Source organism: Chamaea fasciata, unplaced genomic scaffold (assembly GCF_029207755.1).
Source record: "Chamaea fasciata isolate MVZ Bird 193981 ecotype frontalis unplaced genomic scaffold, bChaFas1.0.hap1 SCAF_1, whole genome shotgun sequence".
NCBI classification, from domain to species: domain Eukaryota; kingdom Metazoa; phylum Chordata; class Aves; order Passeriformes; family Sylviidae; genus Chamaea; species Chamaea fasciata.
In genome coordinates this window covers 896034-923852 of record NW_027094086.1, presented here as the reverse complement: position 1 = coordinate 923852, position 27819 = coordinate 896034, and the positions used below count along the sequence as shown (strand labels likewise).

Sequence of the window (27819 nt, the reverse complement as noted above, 5' to 3'; positions counted from 1 at the left end):
GGAATTTTGGGAATTTCAGCTCAGAACTTCGGGAATTTTGGGAATTTCGGCTCAGAACTTTGGGAATTTTGGGAATTTCAGCTCAGAACTTTTGGAATTTTGGGATTTGCCTTTGGAACTTTGGAATTTCAGCTCAGAACTTGGGGAATTTTGGCTCAGAATTTCAGGAATTTTTGGGAATTTCAGCTCAGAACTTTGGGAATTTTGGGATTTGCCTTTGCAATTTTGGGAATTTTGTCTCAGAACTTTGGGAATTTTGGGAATTTCGGCTCAGAACTTCGGGAATTTTGGGGATTTCAGCTCAGGACTTTGGGAATTTTGGGATTTGTCTTTGGAACTTTGAGAATTTCAACTCAGAACTTTGGGAATTTTGGGAATTTCAACTCAGAACTTTGGGAATTTTGGGATTTGCCTTTGGAACTTTGGGAATTTCAGCTCAGAACTTTGGGAATTTTAGGAATTTCGGCTCCGAACTTTGGGAATTTTGGCTCAGAATTCTGGGAATTTTGGGGAAGTTTGACTCAGAACTTTGGGAATTTTGGGATTTGTCTTTGGAACTTGGGAATTTCGGCTCAGAACTTCGGGAATTTTGGGAATTTTGTCTCAGAACTTTTGGAATTTTGGGGAATTTCAGCTCAGAACTTTGGGAATTTTGGGAATTTCAGCTCAGAACTTTGGCAATTTTGGGATTTGTCTTTGGAACTTGGGAATTTCGGCTCAGGACTTTGGGAACTTTGGGAATTTCGGCTCAGAACTGTGGGAATTTTGGGATTTGTCTTTGGAGCTTTGGGAATTTCAACTCAGAACTTTGGGAATTTTGGGGAAGTTTGACTCAGAACTTTGGGAATTTTGGGATTTGTCTTTGGAACTTGGGAATTTCGGCTCAGAACTTTGGGAATTTCGGCTCAGAACTGTGGGAATTTGGGGATTTGCCTTTGGAACTTTGGGAATTTCGGCTCGGGATTTCCGTGTTCTCAGGCAATCCCAGGCGCTGGAGGATCAGTTTCGGGCCCATTTCAACCTGGGCCTGCTCCAACAACGCAATTCCCAATTCGCCGAATCCCTGAAAAGCCTCAACCGAGCCCGGGAATGCGCCCGGAGCCTGCGGGAGCCGCAGAGCCAGAGGGAGGCCGAGGCCGCCCTGGCCCAGGTCAGGAAATTCCTGGGGATTTCGGGAAAAATCTGGGAGTTTGGGGGAATTTTCCGGGAATTTTCCGGATTTTTCCGGGAATTTTGGGGGATTTTCTGGGAATTTTGGGGATTTTTCTGGGGGATTTTGGGGCGGAATTCCCGGGAATGCGCCCGGAGCCTGCGGGAGCCGCAGAGCCAGAGGGAGGCCGAGGCCGCCCTGGCCCAGGTCAGGAAATTCCTGGGGATTTCAGGAAAAATCTGGGAGTTTTGGGGAATTTTCCGGGAATTTTCCGGATTTTCTGGGAATTTGGGGGGATTTTCTGGGAATTTTGGGGATTTTTCTGGGGGATTTTGGGGCGGAATTCCCGGGAATGCGCCCGGAGCCTCCGGGAGCCGCAGAGCCAGAGGGAGGCCGAGGCCGCCCTGGCCCAGGTCAGGAAATTCCTGGGAATTTCGGGAAAAATCCGGGAATTTTGGGGGAATTTTTGGGAATTTTTGGGGGTTTTTTGGGGGTTTTTTGGGGGTTTTACGGGGGGAAATTTTTGCAAATTTATTTGAGGGTTTTTTTGTTTTTTTTTTTTGAGTTTTGGCGGCGTTTTCCGTCCTTTGTCATTTCGGGAGTTTTTGGGGATTTTTTGGGAATTTTGGGGGGATTTTTTTGGGAATTTTTTGGGGTTTTTTTTTTTAGTTTTTACCGTTTTTTCGGGGTTTTGCTGGTGTCTTCTGTTGCTTGTTATGTCAGGGTTTTGAGGAATTTTTTGGGAATTTTTTGGAACTTTTTGGGAATTTTGGGGGGATTTTTTGGGGAATCTTTTGGGATTTTTTGGGGAATTTTGGGGGGATTTTTTGGGGAATTTTTTGGGAATTTTTGGCGATTTTTTTGGAATTTTTCCGAATTTTTTTTGGTGTTTTTTGGGATTTTCGCGGTGATTTTTTAAGGATTTTCCTGGTGTTTTTTGGAATTCCATGGAATTTCTGGGATTTTTCCTTGGAATTTTGGGAATTCCCGGGAATTTTCGGGATCCCTGTCCCCTGGAGAACTCCGGGACATCCAAATTGGCACCAAAACCTTGAGATTCTCGCCGCAATTCGGAGCTTTTTCGGGGGAAGATTTTTCCCTGGAAATTCCAGGGTTTCTTTGGAATTCTCTGGAATTTTGGGAATTCCATTGAACATTTTGAGGATTTCTTTGGGAATTCTTTTCCAGGTTTTGCTGCCCCTGGGTGATTTTGAGCCGACTCTGGAATTTTGGGATTCTCGCTCCAATTTGGAGGGGTTTTTTTTGGGAATTCCGGGATTTTTTTCGGGAATTCCATGGAATTGCCAGAATTCCCAGGAATTTCTGGGATCCCCTCGGCTTCTCCTGTCCTTGGAGACACCGGAACATCCCAAGTGGCACCGAAATTTGTGTTTTTCCCGCCGGAATTTTGACGGGTTTTTTTAGGGGGGGATTTTTTTTCCGGGGGGGAATTCCGGGAATTTTTTTGGGAATGCCGGAGATTTTTTTTGGGAATTCCGTTGCAGGTGCTGCTGTCCCTGGGGGACTTTGAGGGCGCCAGGCGGGCGCTGCGCCGCGCCCTAGCGCTGGGGAGCCCCGAGAGCGACCAGAGCCGGCAGCTCCGGCAGAGCCTGCGGCACGGTCAGTGTCCCCCAGAGTGTCCCCCACAGTGTCCCCAGAGTGTCCCCAGAGTGTCCCCAGAGTGTCCCCAAAGTGTCCCCAGGGTGTCCCCAGAGTGTCCCCAAAGTGTCCCCAAAGTGTCCCCACAGTGTCCCCAAAGTGTCCCCAGAGTGTCCCCACAGTGTCCCCAAAGTGTCCCCACAGTGTCCCCAGAGTGTCCCCAGAGTGTCCCCAGAGTGTCCCCAAAGTGTCCCCAGAGTGTCCCCAGAGTGTCCCCAAAGTGTCCCCAGAGTGTCCCCAGAGTGTCCCCAGAGTGTCCCCAGAGTGTCCCCAAGGTGTCCCCAGAGTGTCCCCAGAGTGTCCCCAGAGTGTCCCCAAAGTGTCCCCAGAGTGTCCCCACAGTGTCCCCAAAGTGTCCCCACAGTGTCCCCAGAGTGTCCCCAGAGTGTCCCCAGAGTGTCCCCAAAGTGTCCCCAAAGTGTCCCCAGAGTGTCCCCAGAGTGTCCCCAGGGTGTCCCCAGGGTGTCCCCAGAGTGTCCCCACAGTGTCCCCAGAGTGTCCCCAAAGTGTCCCCAGAGTGTCCCCAGAGTGTCCCCAAAGTGTCCCCAAAGTGTCCCCAGAGTGTCCCCACAGTGTCCCCAGAGTGTCCCCAGAGTGTCCCCAGAGTGTCCCCAAAGTGTCCCCACAGTGTCCCCAAAGTGTCCCCACAGTGTCCCCAAAGTGTCCCCACAGTGTCCCCAGAGTGTCCCCACAGTGTCCCCAAAGTGTCCCCAGAGTGTCCCCAGAGTGTCCCCAGAGTGTCCCCAAAGTGTCCCCAGAGTGTCCCCAGAGTGTCCCCAGAGTGTCCCCAGAGTGTCCCCAGAGTGTCCCCAAAGTGTCCCCAGACTGTCCCCAGAGTGTCCCCAGAGTGTCCCCAGAGTGTCCCCAAAGTGTCCCCAAAGTGTCCCCAAAGTGTCCCCAAAGTGTCCCCAGAGTGTCCCCAGAGTGTCCCCAAAGTGTCCCCACAGTGTCCCCAAAGTGTCCCCAGAGTGTCCCCACAGTGTCCCCAAAGTGTCCCCAAAGTGTCCCCACAGTGTCCCCAGAGTGTCCCCAGAGTGTCCCCAGAGTGTCCCCAGAGTGTCCCCAAGGTGTCCCCAGAGTGTCCCCAAAGTGTCCCCAAAGTGTCCCCAAAGTGTCCCCAGAGTGTCCCCAGAGTGTCCCCAGAGTGTCCCCAGAGTGTCCCCAGAGTGTCCCCAAAGTGTCCCCAAAGTGTCCCCAGAGTGTCCCCACAGTGTCCCCAGAGTGTCCCCAGAGTGTCCCCAGAGTGTCCCCAAAGTGTCCCCACAGTGTCCCCAGAGTGTCCCCACAGTGTCCCCAAAGTGTCCCCACAGTGTCCCCAAAGTGTCCCCCACAGTGTCCCCAGAGTGTCCCCACAGTGTCCCCAAAGTGTCCCCAGAGTGTCCCCAAAGTGTCCCCAGAGTGTCCCCAGAGTGTCCCCAGAGTGTCCCCAGTGTCCCCAAAGTGTCCCCAGAGTGTCCCCACAGTGTCCCCACAGTGTCCCCAGAGTGTCCCCAGAGTGTCCCCAAAGTGTCCCCAGAGTGTCCCCAGACTGTCCCCAGAGTGTCCCCAGAGTGTCCCCAGAGTGTCCCCAAAGTGTCCCCAAAGTGTCCCCAAAGTGTCCCCAAAGTGTCCCCAGAGTGTCCCCAGAGTGTCCCCAAAGTGTCCCCACAGTGTCCCCAAAGTGTCCCCAGAGTGTCCCCACAGTGTCCCCAAAGTGTCCCCAAAGTGTCCCCACAGTGTCCCCAGAGTGTCCCCAGAGTGTCCCCAGAGTGTCCCCAGAGTGTCCCCAAGGTGTCCCCAGAGTGTCCCCAGAGTGTCCCCAAAGTGTCCCCAAAGTGTCCCCAAAGTGTCCCCAGAGTGTCCCCAGAGTGTCCCCAGAGTGTCCCCAGAGTGTCCCCAAAGTGTCCCCAGAGTGTCCCCAAAGTGTCCCCAGAGTGTCCCCACAGTGTCCCCAAAGTGTCCCCAGAGTGTCCCCAAAGTGTCCCCAAAGTGTCCCCAGAGTGTCCCCAGAGTGTCCCCAGAGTGTCCCCAGGGTGTCCCCAGAGTGTCCCCAGAGTGTCCCCAAAGTGTCCCCAGAGTGTCCCCACAGTGTCCCCACAGTGTCCCCAGAGTGTCCCCAGAGTGTCCCCAAAGTGTCCCCAGAGTGTCCCCAGACTGTCCCCAGAGTGTCCCCAGAGTGTCCCCAGAGTGTCCCCAAAGTGTCCCCAAAGTGTCCCCAAAGTGTCCCCAAAGTGTCCCCAGAGTGTCCCCAGAGTGTCCCCAAAGTGTCCCCACAGTGTCCCCAAAGTGTCCCCAGAGTGTCCCCACAGTGTCCCCAAAGTGTCCCCAAAGTGTCCCCACAGTGTCCCCAGAGTGTCCCCAGAGTGTCCCCAGAGTGTCCCCAGAGTGTCCCCAAGGTGTCCCCAGAGTGTCCCCAGAGTGTCCCCAAAGTGTCCCCAAAGTGTCCCCAAAGTGTCCCCAGAGTGTCCCCAGAGTGTCCCCAGAGTGTCCCCAGAGTGTCCCCAAAGTGTCCCCAGAGTGTCCCCAGAGTGTCCCCACAGTGTCCCCAAAGTGTCCCCAGAGTGTCCCCAAAGTGTCCCCAAAGTGTCCCCAGAGTGTCCCCAGAGTGTCCCCAGAGTGTCCCCAGGGTGTCCCCAGAGTGTCCCCAGAGTGTCCCCAGAGTGTCCCCAGAGTGTCCCCACAGTGTCCCCAAAGTGTCCCCAAAGTGTCCCCAGAGTGTCCCCAGGGTGTCCCCAGAGTGTCCCCACAGTGTCCCCAGAGTGTCCCCAGGGTGTCCCCAAAGTGTCCCCAGAGTGTCCCCAAAGTGTCCCCAGAGTGTCCCCAAGGTGTCCCCAGAGTGTCCCCAGAGTGTCCCCAGAGTGTCCCCACAGTGTCCCCAGAGTGTCCCCAGAGTGTCCCCAAAGTGTCCCCAGAGTGTCCCCACAGTGTCCCCAAAGTGTCCCCAGAGTGTCCCCAAAGTGTCCCCAGAGTGTCCCCAGAGTGTCCCCACAGTGTCCCCAAAGTGTCCCCAGAGTGTCCCCAAAGTGTCCCCAAAGTGTCCCCAGAGTGTCCCCAGAGTGTCCCCAAAGTGTCCCCAGAGTGTCCCCAAGGTGTCCCCAGAGTGTCCCCAGAGTGTCCCCAGAGTGTCCCCAAAGTGTCCCCAAAGTGTCCCCAAAGTGTCCCCACAGTGTCCCCAAAGTGTCCCCAGAGTGTCCCCAAAGTGTCCCCAGAGTGTCCCCAGAGTGTCCCCAAAGTGTCCCCAGAGTGTCCCCAAGGTGTCCCCAAAGTGTCCCCAGAGTGTCCCCAGAGTGTCCCCAAAGTGTCCCCACAGTGTCCCCAGAGTGTCCCCAGAGTGTCCCCAGAGTGTCCCCAGAGTGTCCCCAAAGTGTCCCCAGAGTGTCCCCAGAGTGTCCCCAAAGTGTCCCCAAAGTGTCCCCAGAGTGTCCCCAGAGTGTCCCCAAAGTGTCCCCAAAGTGTCCCCAGAGTGTCCCCACAGTGTCCCCAAAGTGTCCCCAAAGTGTCCCCAGAGTGTCCCCAGAGTGTCCCCAGGGTGTCCCCAAAGTGTCCCCAGGGTGTCCCCAGAGTGTCCCCAGAGTGTCCCCAAAGTGTCCCCAAAGTGTCCCCAGAGTGTCCCCAAAGTGTCCCCAAAGTGTCCCCAGAGTGTCCCCAGGGTGTCCCCAAGTGCCCCCTGAATGCATCAGGTGGCACCAAAGTGTCCCCACGTGGCACCAAAATGGCCCCAAGTGTCCCCAAAGTGTCCCCAAATGTCCCCAATGTGCCGAAATGTCCCTGGGTGTCCCCGATGTCCCCAACATCCTCAATGTCCCCCATGTCCCCGAGTGTCCCCATTGTCCCCAATCCCCTCAACGTCCCCAGTATCCTCAATCCCCCCGCTGTCCCTGCTGTCCCCTGAGTGTCCGCATTGTCCCCAATCCCACTGATGTCCCCAATGTCCCTGATGTCCCCAATGTCCCTAATGTCCCTAATGTCCCCAAACATCCCAAATGTCCCCAATCCCCTCCATGTCCCCGCTGTGCCCACTGTCCCCAGTGTCCCCAGTGTCCCCCCGCTGTCCCCGCTGTCCCCAGTGTCCCCAGTGTCCCCGCTGTCCCCACTGTCCCCACTGTCACCGCTGTCCTCTCTGTCCCCGCTGTCCCCAGTGTCCCCAGTGTCCCCGCTGTCCCCAGTGTCCCCAGTGTCCCCGCTGTCCCCACTGTCACCGCTGTCCCCTCTGTCCCCGCTGTCCCCAGTGTCCCCAGTGTCCCCGCTGTCCCCTCTGTCCCCTGACGTCCCCGCTGTCCCCCAGCGTCGCGGGCGTGCCGCAGCGCTCGGCGCCTGTCGGGCATCGCGCCGTCGCCGGCGGCGCTGTCGCTGCTGGAGCGCCTGGGCGACAGCCTGGCCCGCCTGGGCCACTTCCGCCGCGCCGCCGGCTACTACCAGGAACAGGTGAGGAGCGGCCGGAATGGGCGGGATGGGCGGGATGGACGGGATGGACGGGATGGACGGATGGACGGGATGGACGGATGGACGGGATGGATGGGATGGACGGGATGGACGGATGGAGGGATGGGCGGGATGGACGGATGGACGGGATGGACGGGATGGACGGGATGGACGGGATGGACGGGATGGACGGATGGACGGGATGGACGGATGGACGGGATGGACGGGATGGACGGGATGGACGGGATGGACGGATGGACCGGATGGACGGGATGGACGGATGGACGGGATGGACGGGATGGACGGATGGACGGGATGGACGGGATGGACGGATGGAGGGATGGGCGGGATGGACGGATGGACGGGATGGACGGGATGGACGGATGGACGGGATGGACGGGATGGACGGGATGGACGGATGGACGGGATGGACGGGATGGACGGATGGACGGATGGACGGGATGGAGGGATGGACGGGATGGACGGGATGGAGGGATGGACGGATGGACGGGATGGACGGGATGGACGGATGGACGGGATGGACGGATGGACGGATGGACGGGATGGGCGGGATGGACGGATGGAGGGATGGACGGATGGACGGATGGACGGGATGGACGGATGGAGGGATGGACGGGATGGACGGGATGGACGGGATGGACGGATGGACGGATGGACGGATGGACGGGATGGACGGATGGACGGATGGACGGATGGACGGGATGGACGGGATGGACGGATGGACGGGATGGACGGGATGGACGGGATGGACGGGATGGAGGGATGGACGGATGGACGGATGGACGGATGGACGGGATGGACGGGATGGACGGGATGGACGGATGGACGGGATGGACGGATGGACGGATGGACGGGATGGACGGATGGACGGGATGGACGGGATGGACGGATGGAGGGATGGACGGATGGACGGGATGGACGGGATGGACGGGATGGACGGGATGGACGGGATGGATGGATGGACGGGATGGACGGATGGACGGATGGACGGGATGGGCGGGATGGACGGATGGAGGGATGGACGGATGGACGGATGGACGGGATGGACGGATGGAGGGATGGACGGGATGGACGGGATGGACGGGATGGACGGATGGACGGATGGACGGATGGACGGGATGGACGGGATGGACGGGATGGACGGATGGACGGGATGGACGGATGGACGGATGGACGGGATGGACGGATGGACGGATGGACGGGATGGACGGATGGACGGGATGGACGGATGGACGGATGGACGGGATGGACGGATGGACGGATGGACGGGATGGACGGATGGACGGATGGACGGGATGGACGGATGGACGGGATGGACGGATGGACGGATGGAGGGATGGACGGGATGGACGGATGGACGGATGGACGGGATGGACGGGATGGACGGGATGGACGGATGGACGGGATGGACGGGATGGACGGGATGGACGGATGGAGGGATGGACGGGATGGACGGATGGACGGGATGGACGGGATGGACGGGATGGACGGATGGACGGATGGACGGGATGGACGGATGGACGGGATGGACGGATGGACGGGATGGACGGGATGGACGGATGGACGGGATGGACGGGATGGACGGATGGACGGATGGACGGATGGACGGATGGACGGATGGACGGATGGACGGGATGGACGGGATGGACGGATGGACGGGATGGACGGATGACAGATGGGCGGGATGGGCGGGATGGACGGGATGGGCGGGATGGACGGGATGGACGGATGGACGGGATGGGCGGGATGGACGGGATGGACGGATGGAGGGATGGACGGGATGGACGGATGGACGGGATGGACGGATGGACGGGATGGACGGGATGGACGGATGGACGGGATGGACGGATGGACGGATGGAGGGATGGACGGGATGGACGGGATTTTGGGGGGATTTTTTGGGGGGATTTTATGGATTTTTTCGGGATTTTTTGGGGGACTTTTTGGGGGTTTTATGGGTTTTTGGGGATTTTTTGGGGGATTTTTGGGTGGATTTTTGGAGGATTTTGAGGATTTTTGGAGGATTTTGGGGATTTTTTGGGGATTTTTTTGGGGATTTTATGGATTTTTGTCGGGATTTTTTGGGGGATTTTTTTTGGATTTTTTTGGAAATTTTTTGGGATTTTTAGGGGATTTTGGGGGAAGATTTTATGGATTTTTTCAGGATTTTTTGGGGATTTTTTTGGGATTTTATGGATCTTTTCGGGATTTTTTGGGGGGATTTTATGGGTTTTTCAGGATTTTTTGGGATTTTTTGGGGGATTTTATGGGTTTTTTTCGGTATTTTTCAGGAGATGTTTTTGGGATTTTTTGGAAATTTTTTGGGGATTTTTGGGGGATTTTATGGATTTTTTCGGGATTTTTTGGGAGATCTTTTGGGTGGATTTTTGGAAGTTTTTTTGGAGATTTTTTTGGGGGATTTTCTTGGGATTTTTTGGAAATTTTGGGGGATTTTGGGGGGTTTTTTTTTGGGTTTGGTGGGATTTCTTGGGGGATTTTTGAATTTTGGGATTTTTTGTTGCCTTTTTTTGGTTTTGGGGGGATTTTTTGGGAATTTTTTGGAATTTTTTCGAGATTATTTTGGTTTTTTCTTTTTTGGGTTTTTGGCATTTTTTTGGATTTTTTTGGAATATTTTTTGGATTTTGGGGGGGTTTTTTTTTTGGTTTTGAGGGGATGTTTTTGGAATTTTTTGGAGATTGTTTTGGGGTTTTTTATATTTTGTGGGAATTGTTTGGGGAGGGATTTTTTTTTGATTTTGGGGGGATTTTGAGGAGAATTTTTGGGGATTTTTTCCGGGGATTTTATGGATTTTTGGGGGGAGGATTTCCCTTTTTCCCACGTTTTCCCCATTTTTTCCCCTTTGCCCCCCTTTTTTCCCCTTTTTTTCCCTTTTTCCCCCTTTTCCCATTTTCCCTCCCAAATTTCCCCGTTTCTCCCCGTTTTTCTTCCCAAATTTCCCATTTTCCCCCTTTTTTCTTCCCTTTTTCCATTTTTTCCCCATTTCATCCCAAATTTCCCATTTTTTCCCCCGTTTTTTCCCCATTTTTTCTTCCCTTTTCCCATTATTTCCCAATTTTTCCTCCCAAATTTCCCATTTTTTCCATGGTTTTTTTCCCATTTTATCCCATTTCCCCCCATTTTCTCCCTGTTTTTCCCCACTTCATCCCATATTTCCCATTTTCTCCCATTTTTTCCCCTTTTTCCCATTTTTCTCCCCAAATTTCCCATTTTTTCACCTTTTTTTCCCCATATTCCCCATTTTCCCTCCCAAATTTCCCATTTTTTCCCCTTTTTTCCCCCTTTTTCCCCTTTTTTCTCCTAAATTTCCCAAATTTCCCCATTTTCCCTCCCAAATTTCCCATTTTTTCCCCCTTTTTTCCCCCTTTTTCCCATTTTTCCTCCTAAATTTCCCAAATTTCCCCGTTTCTCCCCATTTTTCCTCCCAAATTTCCCATTTTTTCCATGGTTTTTTTTCCCATTTTATCCCATTTCCCCCCATTTTCTCCCTGTTTTTCCCCACTTCATCCCAAATTTCCCATTTTCTCCCATTTTTTCCCCATTTTCCCCATTTTCCCTCCCAAATTTCCCATTTTTTCCCCTTTTTCCCCCTTTTTCCCATTTTTCCTCCTAAATTTCCCAAATTTCCCCGTTTCTCCCCATTTTTCCTCCCAAATTTCCCATTTTTTCCATGGTTTTTTTTCCCATTTTATCCCATTTCCCCCCATTTTCTCCCTGTTTTTCCCCATTTCATCCCAAATTTCCCATTTTCTCCCGTTTTTTCCCCTTTTTCCCATTTTCCCTCCCAAATTTCTCATTTTTCCCCTTTTTTCCCCCTTTTTCCCTTTTTCATCCCAAATTTCCCAAATTTCCCCGTTTCTCCCCATTTTCCCTCCCAAATTTCCCATTTTTTCCCCCTTTTTCCCCCTTTTTTCCCTTTTTCATCCCAAATTTCCCAAATTTCCCCGTTTCTCCCCATTTTCCCTCCCAAATTTCCCATTTCCCCCCCGTTTTCTCCCCCCAGCTGTCGATGGCCGAGTCCCTGGGTGTCCCGGGCCGGGATCTGGCCGTGATCCACGTTTCCCTGGCCACGACATTCCGGGATCTGGGAGAACATTCCCGGGCCCTGCAGCACTTCCAGAAGGAGCTGGAGCTCAGGAAAGGGGAACCCCTGGAGGTGGGAAGGATCCCGGAGTCCTCAATTCCCAAATTCCCCAATTCCTGATGCCAAATTCCCGAAATTCCCATCCCAAAATTCCCCAGTTCCTGATCCCCAATTCCCAAATTGCCCATCCCAAGACGGCAAATTCCCGAATCCCCGAATTTCCCAATCCCTGACCCCAAACTCAAATCCCAGAGCCCAAATCCCCAAATCCCCAAATCCCAAAAATCCCAGAAATCCCAAATCCCAAAAATCCCTGATCCCATTCCTGATCTCCAATCCCAGAAATCCCGGATCCCCAGGATCCCAAATCTCTGATCCCAAATCCCAAATCCCCGCATCCGAAATCTTCAAATCCCAAATCCCCAGAATCCCAAATCCCAAACCCTGACCCCGTTCCCCATCCCAAATCCCATCAGTGAATCCCAGAAATCCCAGAAATCCATCCATCAATCCCCAGAAATCCCATATTCCCGGATCCCAAATTCCCCATCCCAAATCCCAAATTCCCCATCCCGAATCCCGAATTCCCAAATCCCAAATCCCAAATCCCAAATTCCCCCATCCCAAATCCCAAATTCCCAAATCCCAAATTCCCAAATCCCAAATCCCGAATTCCCCATCCCAAATCCCAAATTCCCGATCCCGAATCCCAAATTCCCAAATCCCAAATTCCCAAATCCCAAATTCCCAAATCCCCAATTCCCCCATCCCGAATCCCAAATTCCCGGATCCCGAATCCTGAATTCCCGATCCCGAATCCCGAATTCCCAAATCCCAAATTCCCGAATCCCGAATTCCCGATCCCGAATCCCGAATTCCCGGATCCATCCCATAATGCTCCCCCAGGAGTGCGGCACGTGGCTGAACGTGGCCGCGGCGCTGGAGGATTCGGGCTCGGCCCCGGCGCGGCTGCTGCCCCCGCTCAGGAACGCCCTGGCCTGCGCCCGGGCCGCCGGCGACCCGCGCCTCCAGGTCAGGAAATTCGGGAATTGCGGGAATTTCGAGAAAATTTGGGAATTTTGGGGATTTTTTTGGGAATTTTGGGGATTTTTTTTAGGAATTTTTAGGGGTTTTTTTCTGATTTTTAAGTGCTTTTAAGGGGTTTTTGGAGAATTTTTTGAGAATTTTTGGGGGGGAATTGCGAGAATTTTTTGGGAAAATTTGGGAATTTTGGGAAATTTGGGAGTTCTGGGACTTTTTTTCTGGAATTTTTTGGGAATTTTTAGGGTTTTCTGATTTTTAGGGATTTTTGGAGAATTTTTTTGGAATTTTTTTTTTTTTGGAAATTGCTGGGAATTTTTTTGAGGAATTTTGGGAATTTTTTGGAGAAATTTCGGGAAATTTTTGGAAAATTTTGGGACGTTTTGGGATTTTTGGGGATTTTTGGGGAATTTTGGATTTTTTTGGAATTTTTTAGGCTTTTTCGGGGTTTTTTGGGATCTGGCGGTTCTCAGCTGTGCCCGGGCCGCCGGCGACACGCGGCTCCAGGTCCGGAAATTCGGGAATTGTGGGAATTTCGAAAAAATTTGGGAATTGTGGGAGTTTCAAGAAAATTTGGGAATTTTGGGGATTTTTTTGGGAATTTTGGGGATTTTTTTAGGAATTTTTGGGTTTTTTTTCTGATTTTTAAGCGTTTTTAAGGGGTTTTTGGAGAATTTTTTGGGGGGAATTCTTAGAATTTTTTAGAAAAATTTGGGAATTTTTTGGAAATTTGGGAATTTTTTGGGATCTTTTCCGGAATTTTTCGGGAATTTTTGCGGCATCTTTTGGGATTTTTTTTTTTGGGGGGGTTTTTTGGAGAATTTTTTTTGGAATTTTCTGGGATTTTTTGGGAGGAATTTTGGGAATTTTTTAGAAAATTTTGGGGAAAATTTTTAGAAAATTTGGGATTTTTTTAGGATTTTTCAGGGTTTTTTCTGATTTTTAAGCGTTTTGAAGGGGTTTTTAGAGGATTTTTTGGGAATTTTGGGAATTTTTTGGAAAAATTTGGGAATTTTGCGAAAATTGGGGAATTTTGGGAATTTCTTGGGATTTTTTCAGGAATTTTTTGGGAATTTTTAAGGCATCTTTGGGGATTTTTTGGGGCATTTTTAGTTTTTTTCCTCTTTTTTAGGAGTTTTTAGAGAAATTTTTTTGGGATCTTCTTTAAAATTTCTGGGATTTTTTTGGTGGAATTTTGGGGAATTTGGGAAATTCATTTGGGATTTTTTTTTTTGCAAATTTTTGGGGATTTTTTCCTGATTTTTAGGGGATTTTTTTGGATTTTTTTTTAATTTGGGGGGAAATTTGGGAATTTTTGGGGGGAATTTTTTGGAAATTTTGGTTTTTTTGACGGGGGCCGGTTTTGGGCGATTTTTGGGCTATTTTGGGGAATTTTTTTTCCATCCAAAATTCCTGATTTTCCAGCGCCAGGTCCTGGGGCTTTTCGGAGCAGTTTTGGGGTTTTTTAGGGATTTTTTGGGGGGATTATTTTTTGGGAATATTCCCGAGTTTTTTTCAGGACAATTTTGGGATTTTTTTCGTTTTGTTCTTTTTTTAAATTTTTCGATCTTTTGGGATTTTTTTCAGGATTTTGGGAATTTTTTGAGGTTTTTTTTTGTTGTTGTTTTTTGGTCTTTTGGGGATTGTTTGGGGATATTTTTGCGGCTTTTTTTTTTGGAGCCATTTTTGGGATTTTTTTTTGGAATCCTTCCCTCCCAAAATTCCCGATTTGGGGATTTTTCTGGGATTGTTTCCGGGATTTTTTTTTTTGGGAGTTTTTTTTTTTTGGGGTATATTTTGGGGGTTTTTTTTTGGTGATTTTGGGATTTTTTTGGGGAGGATTTTTTTGGGGAGGATTTTTTTGGGGAGGATTTTTTTCGGGAGGATTTTTTTCGGGGGGTTATTTTCGGGCCCTTTCCAGCCCGAAATTCCCGTTTTTTCCAGCGGCGGGTGCTGCGGCGGCTCCGGGCTCAGCAGCTCCGGGCCGGGGACCCCGAAGGCGCCCAGGAGACCCTCGAAAAACTGGGCGGGGACCCCCAAAACCACCTGCAGGAGGAGGAGGACGAGGAGGAGGAGGAGGAGGAGGAGGAGGAGGAGGAAGATTCGGAGTCGGAGTCGGAGCTGTCGGAGAGCGGTGAGGGAAATTCGGGGCGATTTTGGGGCGAATTTGGGGGGTTTTTGGGGTTTTTAAAGGGATTTTTTGGGATTTTTGGGGTTTTTAAAGGGATTTTTGGGGTTTAAAGGGATTTTTGGGGGTTTTTGGGGTTTTTAAAGGGATTTTTGGGGTTTTTAAAGGGGATTTTGGGGGATTTTTGGGGTTTTTAAAGGGAATTTTTTGGGGATTTTTGGGGGGTTAAAGGGATTTTTGGGGGGTTAAAGGGATATTTTGGGGCTTTTAAAGGGAATTTTTTGGGATTTTGGGGTTTTTAAAGGGAATTTTTGGGGGATTTTTGGGGTTTTTAAAGGGGATTTTTGGGGATTTTGGGGGTTTTTAAAGGGAATTTTTTGAGGCTTTGGAAGGGGATTTTTTGGGATTTTAGGGGTTTTTAAAGGGAATTCTTTGGGGATTTTTGGGGGGTTAAAGGGACTTTTGGGGTTTAAAGGGAAATTTTGGGGCTTTTAAAGGGAATTTTTGGGGATTTTGGGGGTTTAAAGGGATTTTTGGGGTTTTTAAAGGGATTTTTGGCGTTTAAAGGGGATTTTTGGGGGTTTTAAAGGGAATTTAAAAGGTTTTTGGGGTTTTTAAAGGGGATTTTTAGGGGTTTTGGGGGTTTTTAAAGGGATTTTTGGGATTTAAAGGGAATTTTGGGGGGTTTTGGGGGGTTTAAAGGGAATTGGGGCTTTTAAAGGGGATTTTTGGGGATTTTTGGGGTTTTTAAAGGGAATTTTTGGGGATTTTTGGGGTTTTTAAAGGGATTTTTGGGGTTTAAAGGGGATTTTTGGAGCTTTTAAAGGGGATTTTGGGGGATTTTTGGGGATTTTAAAGGGGACTTTTGGCGATTTAAAGGGAATTTTGGGGGGGTTTTGGGGGGTTTAAAGGGAATTGGGGCTTTTAAGGGGATTTTGGGGGATTTTTGGGGTTTTTAAAGGGGGATTTTTGGGGGGTTTAAAGGGATTTTTGGGGGATTTTGGGGTTTAAAGGGAAATTTTGGGGCTTTTAAAGGGAATTTTTTGGGATTTTGGGGTTTTTAAAGGGAATTTTTGGGGATTTTTGGGGGGTTAAAGGGATTTTTGGGGTTTTTTGGGGTTTTTAAAGGGATTTTTGGGGTTTAAAGAGGATTTTTGGGGCTTTTAAAGGGAATTTTTGGGGATTTTTGGGGGTTTTTAAAGGGGACTTTTGGGGATTTTGAGGGGTTTAAAGGGAATTTTGGGGGATTTTTGGGGCTTTTAAAGGGATTTTGGGGATTTAAAGGAATTTTGGGGGGTTTTGGGGGGTTTAAAGGGAATTGGGGCTTTTAAAGGGGATTTTGGGGGATTTTTGGGGTTTTTAAAGGGGGATTTTTGGGGGGTTTAAAGGGATTTTTGGGGGATTTTGGGGTTTAAAGGGAAATTTTGGGGTTTTTAAAGGGAATTTTTTGGGATTTTGGGGTTTTTAAGGGAATTTTTGGGGATTTTTGGGGGGTTAAAGGGATTTTTGGGGTTTTTAAGGGATTTTTGGCGTTTTAAGAGGATTTTTGGGGCTTTTAAAGGGAATTTTTGGGGATTTTTGGGGTTTTTAAAGGGATTTTGGGATTTAAAAGGAAGTTTGGGGGGTTTTGGGGGGTTTAAAGCGAATTGGGGCTTTTAAAGGGGATTTTGGGGGATTTTTGGGGATTTTAAAGGGGACTTTTGGGGATTTAAAGGGAATTTTGGGGGGGTTTGGGGGGTTTAAAGCGAATTGGGGCTTTTAAAGGGGATTTTGGGGGATTTTTGGGGTTTTTAAAGGGGGATTTTTGGGAGTTTAAAGGGATTTTTGGGGGGATTTTGGGGTTTAAGGGAAATTTTGGGGTTTTTAAAGGGAATTTTTTGGGATTTTGGGGTTTTTAAAGGGAATTTTGGGGATTTTTGGGGGGTTAAAGGGATTTTTGGGGTTTTTTGGGGGTTTTTAAGGGATTTTTGGCGTTTAAGAGGATTTTTGGGGCTTTTAAAGGGAATTTTTGGGGATTTTTGGGGTTTTTAAAGGGGACTTTTGGGGGATTTTGAGGGGTTTAAAGGGAATTTTGGGGGATTTTTGGGGCTTTTAAAGGGATTTTTGGGATTTAAAAGGAAGTTTGGGGGGTTTTGGGGGGTTTAAAGCGAATTGGGGCTTTTAAAGGGGATTTTGGGGGATTTTTGGGGTTTTTAAAGGGGGATTTTTGGGAGTTTAAAGGGATTTTTGGGGGATTTTGGGGTTTAAAGGGAAATTTTGGGGCTCTTAAAGGGAATTTTTTGGGATTTTGGGGTTTTTAAAGGGAATTTTTGGGGATTTTTGGGGGGGTTAAGGGATTTTTGTGGTTTAAGGGAAATTTTGGGGCTTTTAAGGGAATTTTGGGGGATTTTGGGGGTTTTTAAGGGAATTTTTTGGGGATTTTTGGGGTTTAAAGGGAGTTTTTTTGATTTTTAGTGTGAAAAGGGAATTTTTTTGGGGGATTTTTAGAGTTTAAGAGAATTTTGGGGCTTTTAAGGGAATTTTGGGGGATTTTTGGGGTTTAAGGGATTTTTGGGGATTTTTGGGGTTCAGATGGGAATTTTGGGGTTTAAATGGATTTTTTTGGGATTTTTGGGGCTTTTAAAGGGATTTTGGGGGATTTTTACGGGTTTTAAGGGAATTTTTTGGGGGAATTTTTGGGGTTCAGATGGGAATTTTGGGGTTTAAAGGGAATTTTTTGGGGATTTTTGGGGTTTCAAGGGAGTTTTTTGATTTTTAGTGTGAAAAGAGAATTTTGGGGGGGATTTTTGGGGTTTAAAGGGAATTTTGGGGGGAATTTGGGGGGTTTAAAGGGATTTTTGGAGATTTTTGGGGTTTTTAAAGAGATTTTGGGGGATTTTTGGGAGTTTAAAAGGGATTTTTGGGGATTTAAAGGGAATTCTGGGGGTTTAAATGGAATTTTTGGGGGATTTTTGAGTTTTTAAAGGGAATTTTTTGGGGATTTTGGGGGTTTAAAGGGTATTTTGGAGGATTTTGGGCGTTTAAAGGGAATAATTTGGGATTTTTGGGTGTTTGAAAGGGATTTTGGGGGTTTAAGTGGAATTTTTTGGAGTTTTTTGGGTTCAAATGGGAAGTTTGGGGGTATGAAGGGAGTTTTTGGGGGTATAAAGGGAATTTGGGGAGTTTTTGGGGGGTTTAAAAGAAATTTTTGGGGATTTAGGGGGTTTAAAGGGAAGTTTTGGGGGTTTTTTGGGGTTTTAAGGGATTTTTAGGTTTTAAAGGGAATTTTAGGGTTTAAAGGGATTTTTGGGGGGATTTAAGGGGATTTTTGGGGGGATCTTCAGGGTTTAAAGGGAATTTTGGGGGGATTTTTGGGTTCAAATGGGAATTTTGGGGGTATGAAGGGAATTTTCGGGGTTTTTTGGGGGGTTGAAAGGAATTTTTGGGGGATTTTTGGTGTTTGACGGGAGCTTTTTTGATTTGTAGTGTTAAAAGGGAATTTTTGGTGGATTTTTTGGGGTATAAATGGAATTTTGGGGGTTTTCTTGGGGGGTTTAAAGGGAATTTTGGGAAGGTTTTGGAGTTTTCAGGGGATTTTTTGGGGTTTAAGGGGAATTTTGGGAGGGTTTTTAAAGGGAACTTTGGGGAGATTTTTGGGGTTTTTGAAAGGAGTTTTTGGGGGCGATTTTTGACGGTTCAAAGGGATTTTGGGGGGGATTTTTGGAGGAATTTTTGGGGGATTTTTGGGGTTTTTAAAGGGATTTTTGGGGGATTTGGAGGGGAATTTTTGGGGTTTTTAAAGGGGTTTTTTGGGATTTTTGGAGGTTTAAAGGGAATTTTTGGGGTGTAAATGGAGTTTCTGGAGTTTTTTTGGGATTTAAAGGGAATTTTGGAGGGAATTTTTGGAGTTTCAAGGGAATTTGGGGGAATTTGGGGGTTTAAAGGGAATTTTTGGGGTTTCAAGGGAATTTTGGGGGGTTTAAAGGGAATTTTCAGGGGATTTTGGGGAATTTTTAGGGGTTTTCAGAGGGTTTGGGGGGATTTTTTTGGGATTTTGGGAGGATTTTGGGGGTTTAAAGGGAATTTCGGGGGGATTTTTTTGGGATTTGGGGAATTTTGGGGGGAATTTTTAGGAATTTGGAGGGATTTGGGGATGTTTTTTTCCAGAGGAAGAGGACGAGGATCTCGAGGGTTACCCCAAAAGTGTCCCCGGGAGACGCCGCAGCAACAGGGTGAGGGAAACTCCCAAAATTCCCCCCAAATTCCATAAAACTCCCCAAAATCATTCCCAAATCCCCCAAGTTCCCGAATTTCCCCTCAAACCCCCAATATTTCCCTTCAAAATGCTCCAAATCACCTCAAAATTCCCACATTTCCCCTCAAAATTCCCAAATTTCCCCTCAAAGCTCCCAAATTCATCTCAAAATTCCTGAATTTCCCCTCAAGCCCCCCCCAAATCCTCTCAGAGTTCCCAATTTTCCCTTCAAAACCCCCAAATCCTCCCAAGAATCCCAAATATCCCCTCGAAACTCCCCAAACCTCTCAAAATTCCCAAATTTCCCCTTAATATTCCCAAGTTTCTCCCCAAAATCCCCCAAATCTTCTCAAAATTCCCCAATTTCCCCTCAAAAATCCCCCAAATCTTCTCAAAATTCCCCAATTTCCCCTCAAAACTTCTGAATTTCCCCTCAAAAGCCCCAAAATCCTCTCAAAATACATCGAGAACCCCCCAAAACCCCAAGAATTCCTTGGGAGCTTCTCCCAAGCCGGAAAATTTCCCCAAAATTCCTAAAAATGCCGGGAAATTCCGCAATTTTTGCAGCAGTGGAACCGTCGGAACGAGCGGGGCGAGACCCCCCTGCACCGCGCCTGCATCGAGGGCGACGTCAAAAGGGTCCGGCAGTACCTGGACCAGGTGAGAGAAAACCCAAAGCGCCCAAAATTCCATCCAGTTCCCCAGAATTCTCCAAGAAAACCCGAAATTCCGAAGGAAATTTCCAAAAAAATCCCAAAAGTTCCTGAAGGAAATTCCGCAGAAATTCCCCAAATTCCTGAAGGAAATTCTCAAAATTTCCCAAAATTCCTGAAGGAATTCCCCAAAAAATCCCAAAATTCCTGAAGGAAATTCCCAAAAAAATCCCCAAATTCCTGAAGGAAATTCCCAAAAAATGAAAAAATTCCTGTAGGAAATTCCCAAGAAATCCCAAAATTCCTGAAGGAAATTCCAAAAAAATTCCCAAAATTCCTGAAGGAAATTGTCAAAATTTCATAAAAAATCTCAAAATCCCTGAAGGAAATTCCCAAAAAATCCCAAAATTCCTGAAGGAAATTCCCAAAAAATCCCAAAATTCCTGAAGGAAATTCCAAAAAAAAATTCCTGAAGGAAATTCCCCAAAAAATCCCAGAATTCCTGAAGGAAATTCCCAAAAAATGAAAAAATTCCTGAAGGAAATTCCAAAAAATCCCAAAATTTCTGGAGGAAATTCCAAAAAAAATTCCTGAAGAAATTCCCAAAAAAATCCCCAAATTCCTGAAGGAAATTCCCAAAAAATGAAAAAATTCCTGAAGGAAATTCCCAAAAAAAAATCCCAAAATTCCCAAAGGAAATTCTCACAACTTCGTAACAAATCCCAGAAAAATTCCCAAATTTCAAAAAAAATCCCAAAACTTCTGAAGAAAATTCTCAAAATTCCCAAAAAATCCCCAAATTCCTGAAGGAAATTCCCCGAAAAATCCCCAAATTCCTGAAGGAAATTCTCAAAATTTCCCAAAATTCCTGAAGGAAATTCCAAAAAAAATCCCAGAATTCCTGAAGGAAATTTCCAAAATTTCATAAAAAATTCCCAAAATTCCTGACAGAATTTCCCAAAAAAATCCCAAAATTCCTGAAGGGAATTCCCCCAAAATTCCTTAAAAATCTCAAAATTCCTGAAGGAAATTTGCAAAATCCCCAAAAAAGCCCCAAATTCCTGAAGGAAATTCCAAAAAAATTCCTCAAATTCCTGAAGGAAATTCTCAAAAATTTCTCAAAAAAATTCCCAAAATTCCCAAAGGAAATTCCCCCAAAATTCCTTAAAAATCTCAAAATTCCTGAAGGAAATTCCCAAAATTCCTTAAAAATCCGCACTTTTCCCCCAAAATTCCCAAAAAATCCCAAAATTCTTGAAGGAAATTCCCAAAATTCCCTAAAAATCCCCAAATTCCTGAAGGAAATTCCCCAAAAAATCCCAGAATTCCTGAAGGAAATTCCCAAAATTCCTTCAAAATCCCCAAAATTCCCAAAATTCCCGGAAAAATCCCGTTTTCTCAGGGCCACCCCGTGAATCCTCGGGATTATTGCGGCTGGACCCCGCTGCACGAGGCCGCCAATCACGGGCATCTGGGTGAGGTTTTGGGGAGAATTTGGGGGGTTTTGGGAAAAATTCCCCAAAAAAAAGTTTGGGGGGGAAACCCCAGAAAAATCCCGGAAAAAATTGGGAAAAAATTGGGAGGAAAAGTAAAAAAAAATCGGGGAAAAAATTCCAAAATTCGGGGGGGGAAAAAATCTTCCAAAATTGGGGGAAAATCCAAAATTTTGGGGGGGAAAAAATCAAAAAAAAAGCGAAAATAAAATCGGGGAGGAATCTCAAAAATAGAGTGGGAAAAATTTCCGTGGGAATGTCGAAAAATCAGGGAGAGAAAATCCCGAAAAAATTGGAGGAAATGCCAAAAAAATTTAGGTGGAAATTCCCCAAAAAAAGGGGGAAAAAATCCCTGAAATTGGGGAAAAAAAATCAGGAATTTGGGGGAGAAATCTGAAAAATTGGAGAGGGAAAATCCCAAATATTGGAGGAAATCCCAAAAAATTGGAGGAAAAATGGAAAAAAAGAGGAAAAATCCCAGAAATTTGAGGGGGAAATCCCCAAAAAACTTGGAGGGGGAAAATCCTCGAAATTTCCGTGGGGAATCCGCACGAAAAAAGGGGAAAAAATCCCGAAAATTGGGGGAAAAAATTCCTGGAAATTTGGGGGGAAAATCCTGGAAAGTTTTGAGGCGAGAAGGAGAAAAATCTGAGGGCAAATCCTGAAAAATCCCGGGAAAAAATCCCGGGAAAAAATCGGGAGGAAAAAAAAAATCCCAAAAATTGAGGGGAAAAAATCCTGGAAAAAAAATCCCAGAAAAACCGGGAGAAATCCCAGAAATTGGAGAAATCCCAAAAAAAAATTCCCCCCCCCCCAAAAAAAGTGGTTGAAAAAATTCCCAAAAAAATTCTGGGGAGGAAAAAAATCAGGATTGAGGTGAAGGATCGGGAATTGAGACGGGGAATGGGATCGGGGGGAAAAATCGGGAATGGGATCCGGGATCGGGAATTGAGACGGGGAATGGGATCGGGGGGAAAAATCGGGAATGGGATCCGGGATCGGGAATTGAGACGGGGAATGGGATCGGGGGGAAAAATCGGGAATGGGATCGGGGGGAAAAAAATCGGGAATGGGATCCGGGATCGGGAATTGAGACTGGGAATGGGATCGGGGGAAAAAATCGGGAATGGGATCGGGGGAGAAAAAATCGGGAATGGGATCCGGGATCGGGAATTGAGACTGGGAATGGGGGCGGGGATGGGACGGGGATGGGGATTGGGGGGAAAAATCGGGAATGGGGTCAGGGATCGGGGATGGGATCGGGAATGGGGTCAGGGATCGGGAATGGGATCCGGGATCAGGAATGGGATCAGGGATTGGGGTCGGGAACGGGATTAGAGATGGGGAACGGGATCAGGAATGGGATTGGGAATAGGAATGGGATCCGGGATCAGGAATGGGGTCAGGGATCGGGAATGGGGTCAGAGATCGGGAATGGGATCAGGGCTTGGGGAATGGGATCAGGGATCGGGAATGGGATCAGGGATCGGGAATGGGGTCAGGGATCGGGAATGGGGTCAGAGATCGGGAATGGGATCAGGGCTTGGGGAATGGGATCAGGGATCGGGAATGGGATCAGGGCTTGGGGAATGGGATCCGGGATCGGGAATGGGATCAGGGCTTGGGGAATGGGATCAGGGATCGGGAATGGGATCAGGGCTTGGGGATGGGATCAGGGATCGGGAATGGGAATGGGATCAGGGATTGGGGATGGGATCAGGGCTTGGGAGTGGGGTCAGGGATGGAGAACGGGGTCAGGGCTCGGGGCTGGGCTCGGGGCCGGGGAATGGGATCCGGGATGGGGAATGGGATCTGGGATCGGGAATGGGCTCGGGGCTCGGGGATGGGCTCGGGGCCGGGCAATGGGATCCGGGATGGGGAATGGGATCCGGGATGAGCTCGGGGCTCGGGGCCGGGGCCGGGGCCGGGGCGGCAGCTGCCGTGTCCGGTGCCCCGGCAGAGGTGGCGCGGCTGCTGGTGGCGCGGGGGGCGGCGCTGGACGACGCGGGCGGCGCGGGCTGCGAGGGCATCACGCCGCTGCACGACGCCCTGGCCTCGGGCCGCCTGGCCGTGGCGCGCTTCCTCATCCGCAGCGGCGCCAGCCTCGCCGCCACCGACGCCAAGGTCAGCGCGGGGGGGAGAGGGGGATTTATTTTTATTGTTTTCGGGTTTTTTTGGGGGTTTTTTCCTTTTTTTTGGAGGTTTTTTCAGGGTTTTTTTCCGATTTCATTTTTTTTCTGGATTTTTTTTCCAAATTTTTAAAAAGATTCGTTTCAGGATTTGTTTTCCTGGATTTTTCGGGTCTTCTCGGATTTTTTTTCAGGTTTTTTTTTTTCATTTGTTTGGTTTGGTTTTGGTTTTTTGGGGGTTTTTTATTTTTTTCCGATTTCATTTTTTTTCTGGATTTTTTTTCCAAATTTTTAAGGAGATTCGTTTTAGGATTTGTTGTCCTGGATTTTTCGGGTCTTCTCGGAATTTTTTTCAGGTTTTTTTTTTGTTTGTTTGGTTTGGTTTTGGTTTTTTTTGGTTTTTTAAGAATTTTTTTCAGATTTTTCTTGTTCTGGATTTTTCTTCCAAATTTGGAAGGGGGTTCGTTTTAGGATTTGTTGTCCTGGAGTTTTTGCGTCTTCTCGGATTTTTTTTCAGGTTTTTTTTAATGTTTATTTAATTTTGTTTTGGTTTTTTGGGTTTTTTTCATTTTTTTCAGATTTTTTTTCAGATTTTTTTTTTTCCGGATTTTTCTTCCAAATTTTTAAAAAGATTCGTTTCAGGATTTGTTTTCCTGGATTTTTCGGGTCTTCTCGGATTTTTTTTCAGTTTTTTTTTTTCGTTTGTTTGGTTTGGTTTTGGTTTTTTGGGGGTTTTTTATTTTTTTCTGATTTTTTTTATTTTTTTCTGGATTTTTTTTTTTCCAAATTTTGAAGGCGGTTCGTTTTAGGATTTGTTGTCCTGGATTTTTCGGGTCTTCTCGGAATTTTTTTCAGGTTTTTTTTTTGTTTGTTTGGTTTTGTTTTGGTTTTTTTTGGTTTTTTAAGAATTTCTTTCAGATTTTTTTTCAGATTTTTTTTTTCTGGATTTTTTTTCCAAATTTTTAAGGAGATTCGTTTTAGGATTTGTTGTCCTGGATTTTTCGGGCCTTCTCGGATTTTTTTTCAGGTTTTTTTTAATGTTTATTTAATTTTGTTTTGGTTTTTTGGGTTTTTTTCATTTTTTTCAGATTTTTTTTCAGATTTTTTTTTTCCGGATTTTTCTTCCAAATTTTGAAGGGGGTTCGTTTTAAGATTTGTTTTCCTGGATTTTTTGCGTCTTCTCGGGATTTTTTTCAGGTTTTTTTTTTTGTTTGTTTGTTTTTGGTTTTTTTTTTAGTTTTTTAAGAATTTTTTTCAGATTTTTTTTCAGATTTTTTTTGTTCTGGATTTTTCTTCCAAATTTGGAAGGGGGTTCGTTTTAGGATTTGTTGTCCTGGAGTTTTTGCGTCTTCTCGGATTTTTTTTCAGGTTTTTTTTAATGTTTATTTAATTTTGTTTTGGTTTTTTGGGTTTTCTTCATTTTTTTCAGATTTTTTTTCAGATTTTTTTTTTTCCGGATTTTTCTTCCAAATTTTTAAGGATATTCGTTTCAGGATTTGTTTTCCTGGAGTTTTCGGGTCTTCTCGGATTTTTTTTCAGGTTTTTTTTTTCGTTTGTTTGGTTTGGTTTTGGTTTTTTGGGGGTTTTTTATTTTTTTCTGATTTTTTTTTTTTCTGGATTTTTTTTTTCCAAATTTTGAAGGGGGTTCGTTTTAGGATTTGTTTTCCTGGATTTTTTGCGTCTTCTCGGATTTTTTTCAGGTTTTTTTTTTGTTTGTTTTTGTTTTTTTTTTTAGTTTTTTAAGAATTTTTTTCAGATTTTTTTTCAGATTTTTTTTTTTCCGGATTTTTCTTCCAAATTTTTAAGGAGATTCGTTTTAGGATTTGTTTTCCTGGATTTTTTGGGTCTTCTCGGAATTTTTTTCAGGTTTTTTTTTGTTTGTTTGGTTGGTTTTGTTTTGGTTTTTTGGGTTTTTTTTTATTTTTTCAGATTTTTTGATCAGATTTTTTTTGATTTTTCTTCCGATTTTTTCGATTTTTATTTTGATTTTTCTTCCATTTTTTTAGGATTTTTTTCCCCAGAACTTTTCAGATGCTTTTATTTTTTGATCAGGTTTTTTATGAATTTTTTTTCAGATTTTTTTTCAGATTTTTCTTCAGATTTTTCTTCTGTTTTTTAGGAATTTTTTCGGATTTTTTTTTTGGTACTTTTTTAGGATTTTTTTGTGATTTTGATTTTTTTCCCCCCAAATTTTCTCTTTTTTTCTGATTCTTTTCAGAATTTTTCTTGAATTTTTTAGTATTTTTTAAGGACTTTTTCAGGTTTTTTTTTCAGTGTATTTTGGATTGGTTTTGAAATTTTTTTCCGATTTTTTTTCCGATTTTTTTTCCGATTTTTTTCGTATTTTTCTTCCATTTTTTGGGGATTTTTTTTCCCCCCAGATCTTTTCAGATTTTTTTTTTTAATCAGATTTTTTAGGATTTTTTTCAGACTTTTTTTTTTTGATTTTTCTTCTGTTTTTTAGGATTTTTTTAAAAATTTTTTTAGGATTTTCTTGTGATTTTGATTTTTTCCCCCCAAATTTTCTCTTTTTTTTCCGATTATTTTCAGGATTTTTCTTGGAATTTTTTAGTATTTTTAAAGGACTTTTCCAGATTTTTTTTCAGGGTATTTTGGATCAATTTTGAAATTTTTTCCGATTTTTTTCCAATTTTTTTCCCGATTTTCTTCAGATTTTTTTCGGATTTTTAAATTTTTTTAAATTATTTTTTTTGGATTTTTTTTCATGAATTTTTGGGATTTTTCCCAGGGTTTTTTGGGGACATTTCGGGAGGTGTTTGGGGGCCGGGCTGGGAGGGGATCACCCACCCAAATTCCGACATCCCCGCCAGGAACGCCGCGGGGAGGGGGAAATCCAGGAATTTATGGGAATTTTGGGGGATTTTTTTCCCAGTTTTTTGGGGGATTTTTTTTCAGATTTTTGGGGATTTTTTTCGGATTTATTAAAAATTTTTTTCAGATTATTTCCAGATTTTTTTCGGATTTTTTTTTAGATTTTTCTCCTCAATTCCACCCCGAACCCCCCAAAATTCCTGGAATACACCCCCAAAATTCCCAGAATTTCTCCCCGAAACCCCAAAATTCCTGGAATTCCTCCTAAAAAATTCCCAAAGTCCTGGAATTCACCCCAAAATTCCCAGAATTCCTCCCCAAAACCCCCAAAATTCCCAGAATTCACCCCAAAATTCCTGGAATTCCTCCCCCAAGCCCAAAAATTCCCAGAATTCACCTCAAAATTCTGGGAATTTTACCCAAAAAATCCCCAAAATCCCTGAAATTCACCCCAAAATTCCCTGAAATTTCACCCCAAACCCCCTAAGATCCCTGAAATTCACCTCAAAACCCCCAAACTTCTTGGAATTCCACCCCCAAACTCCCAAAATTCCCAGAATTCCAACCTCATAACTTTAAAATTCCCAGAATTCCATCGCAAGAACCCCAAAATTCCAAGAATTTCACCCCAAAACTGCCAAAATTCTTGGAATTCACCACAAAATTCCCAGAATTCCCAGAATTCACTCTGGAATTCCTGGAATTCCACACCAAAACCCCCAAATTTCCCAGAATTCCTCCTCAAAACCCCCAAAATTCACAAAAATTCACCCCACAATTCCCAGAATTCCACACCAAACCCCCTAAAATTCCCAGAGTTTTGCCCCCAAATTCCTGGAATTCACCCCAAAATTCTGGAATTCCACCCCCAAACCCCCCAAAATTCCTGGAAATTTACCCCCAAATTCCAAGGATTTCACCCCAAAATCCGTAAAATCCACCCCAAAATTCCAAGGATTTCACCCCAAAATCCCCAAAATTCCCAAATTTCACCCCAAAATCCGTAAAATTCCCAGAAATTCACCCCCAAACCCCCAAATCCCTGAAATCCACCCCAAAACTCCCGGAAATTCACCCCCCAAACCCCCAAATCCCTGCGATTCACCCCAAAATTCCAGGAATTTCACCCCCCAACCCCCCCAAAATTCCCGGAATTTCTCGGCAAATTCCTGGACTTTTTCCCCAAATGGGAATTCTCCCCGTTTTTGCAGGGCCGGACCCCGCTGGAGACGTTGCAGGAGTGGTTGGGGAACTTCGGGGCCGAGCTGGACGCCGAGACCTGGCAGAGCGTCACCGACACGCGGACGCTGCTCCGCCAGAAAATGGGACTGAGAGGTGGCGGATTGCCGGGGATTTCCGGCGGATTGCCGGGGATTTCCGGCAGATTTCCGGGGATTTCCGGCAGATTTCCGGGAATTTCCGGCAGATTTCCGGGAATTTCCGGCAGTTTTTCGGGATTTTTTGAGGATTTTTTTTCGGTATTTTTTTCAGATTTTTTTCGGGGCTCGTTTTTGGACTTTTTTGGAATTTTCTTGGATTATTTCGTTATTTTTGTTTTATATTTTTCCGATGTTTTTCTGGTTTTTCTCAGGTATTTTTGGGGAATTTTTTTGCTGAATTTTTTTTTCGTTTTTCCGAATTTTTTTTTCTGATTTTTTTTCAGGTTTTTCTCTTTTTCTCTCTCCTTTTTAGAATTTGTTTTTAAAATCTTTTTCAGAATTTTATTTTTCAGGGGTTTTTTGGGGTTTGTTTTTTTTCTTCTTTTTCCCTTTTTTCCCCTCTTTTTTCCCTCTTTTTTTCTCACTTTCGTAGGATTTGTTCCACAGGTTTGAATTTTTTTCCTCCTTTTTAGGATTTGTAAAAGATTTTGTAGAATATTTTTCGGATTTTTTTTCAGATTTTTTTTTTCTCTTTTCTCTCCTTTTAAATCTCTTTTTTTTAAATTTTTCCAGACTAATCCCAGATTTTTTTTTTC

The 27819-nt window shown here is 45.9% G+C and overlaps 1 protein-coding gene across 1 annotated transcript; it reads left to right on the top strand.

The window, feature by feature from the left end:
• The first annotated feature begins 1201 nt into the window (after nt 1–1201).
• LOC136299955 (tonsoku-like protein) lies at nt 1202–27802 on the top strand. The gene is made up of 11 exons (XM_066202030.1): nt 1202–1563; nt 2656–2770; nt 7074–7213; nt 11254–11406; nt 12241–12366; nt 14320–14509; nt 18650–18714; nt 19305–19397; nt 20793–20865; nt 22844–23007; nt 27056–27802. Exons 1-11 carry the CDS (start codon nt 1297–1299, stop codon nt 27494–27496), a joined length of 1827 nt encoding a protein of 608 aa, XP_066058127.1. The 5' UTR covers nt 1202–1296; the 3' UTR covers nt 27497–27802.
• Nucleotides 27803–27819: the final 17 nt, after the last annotated feature.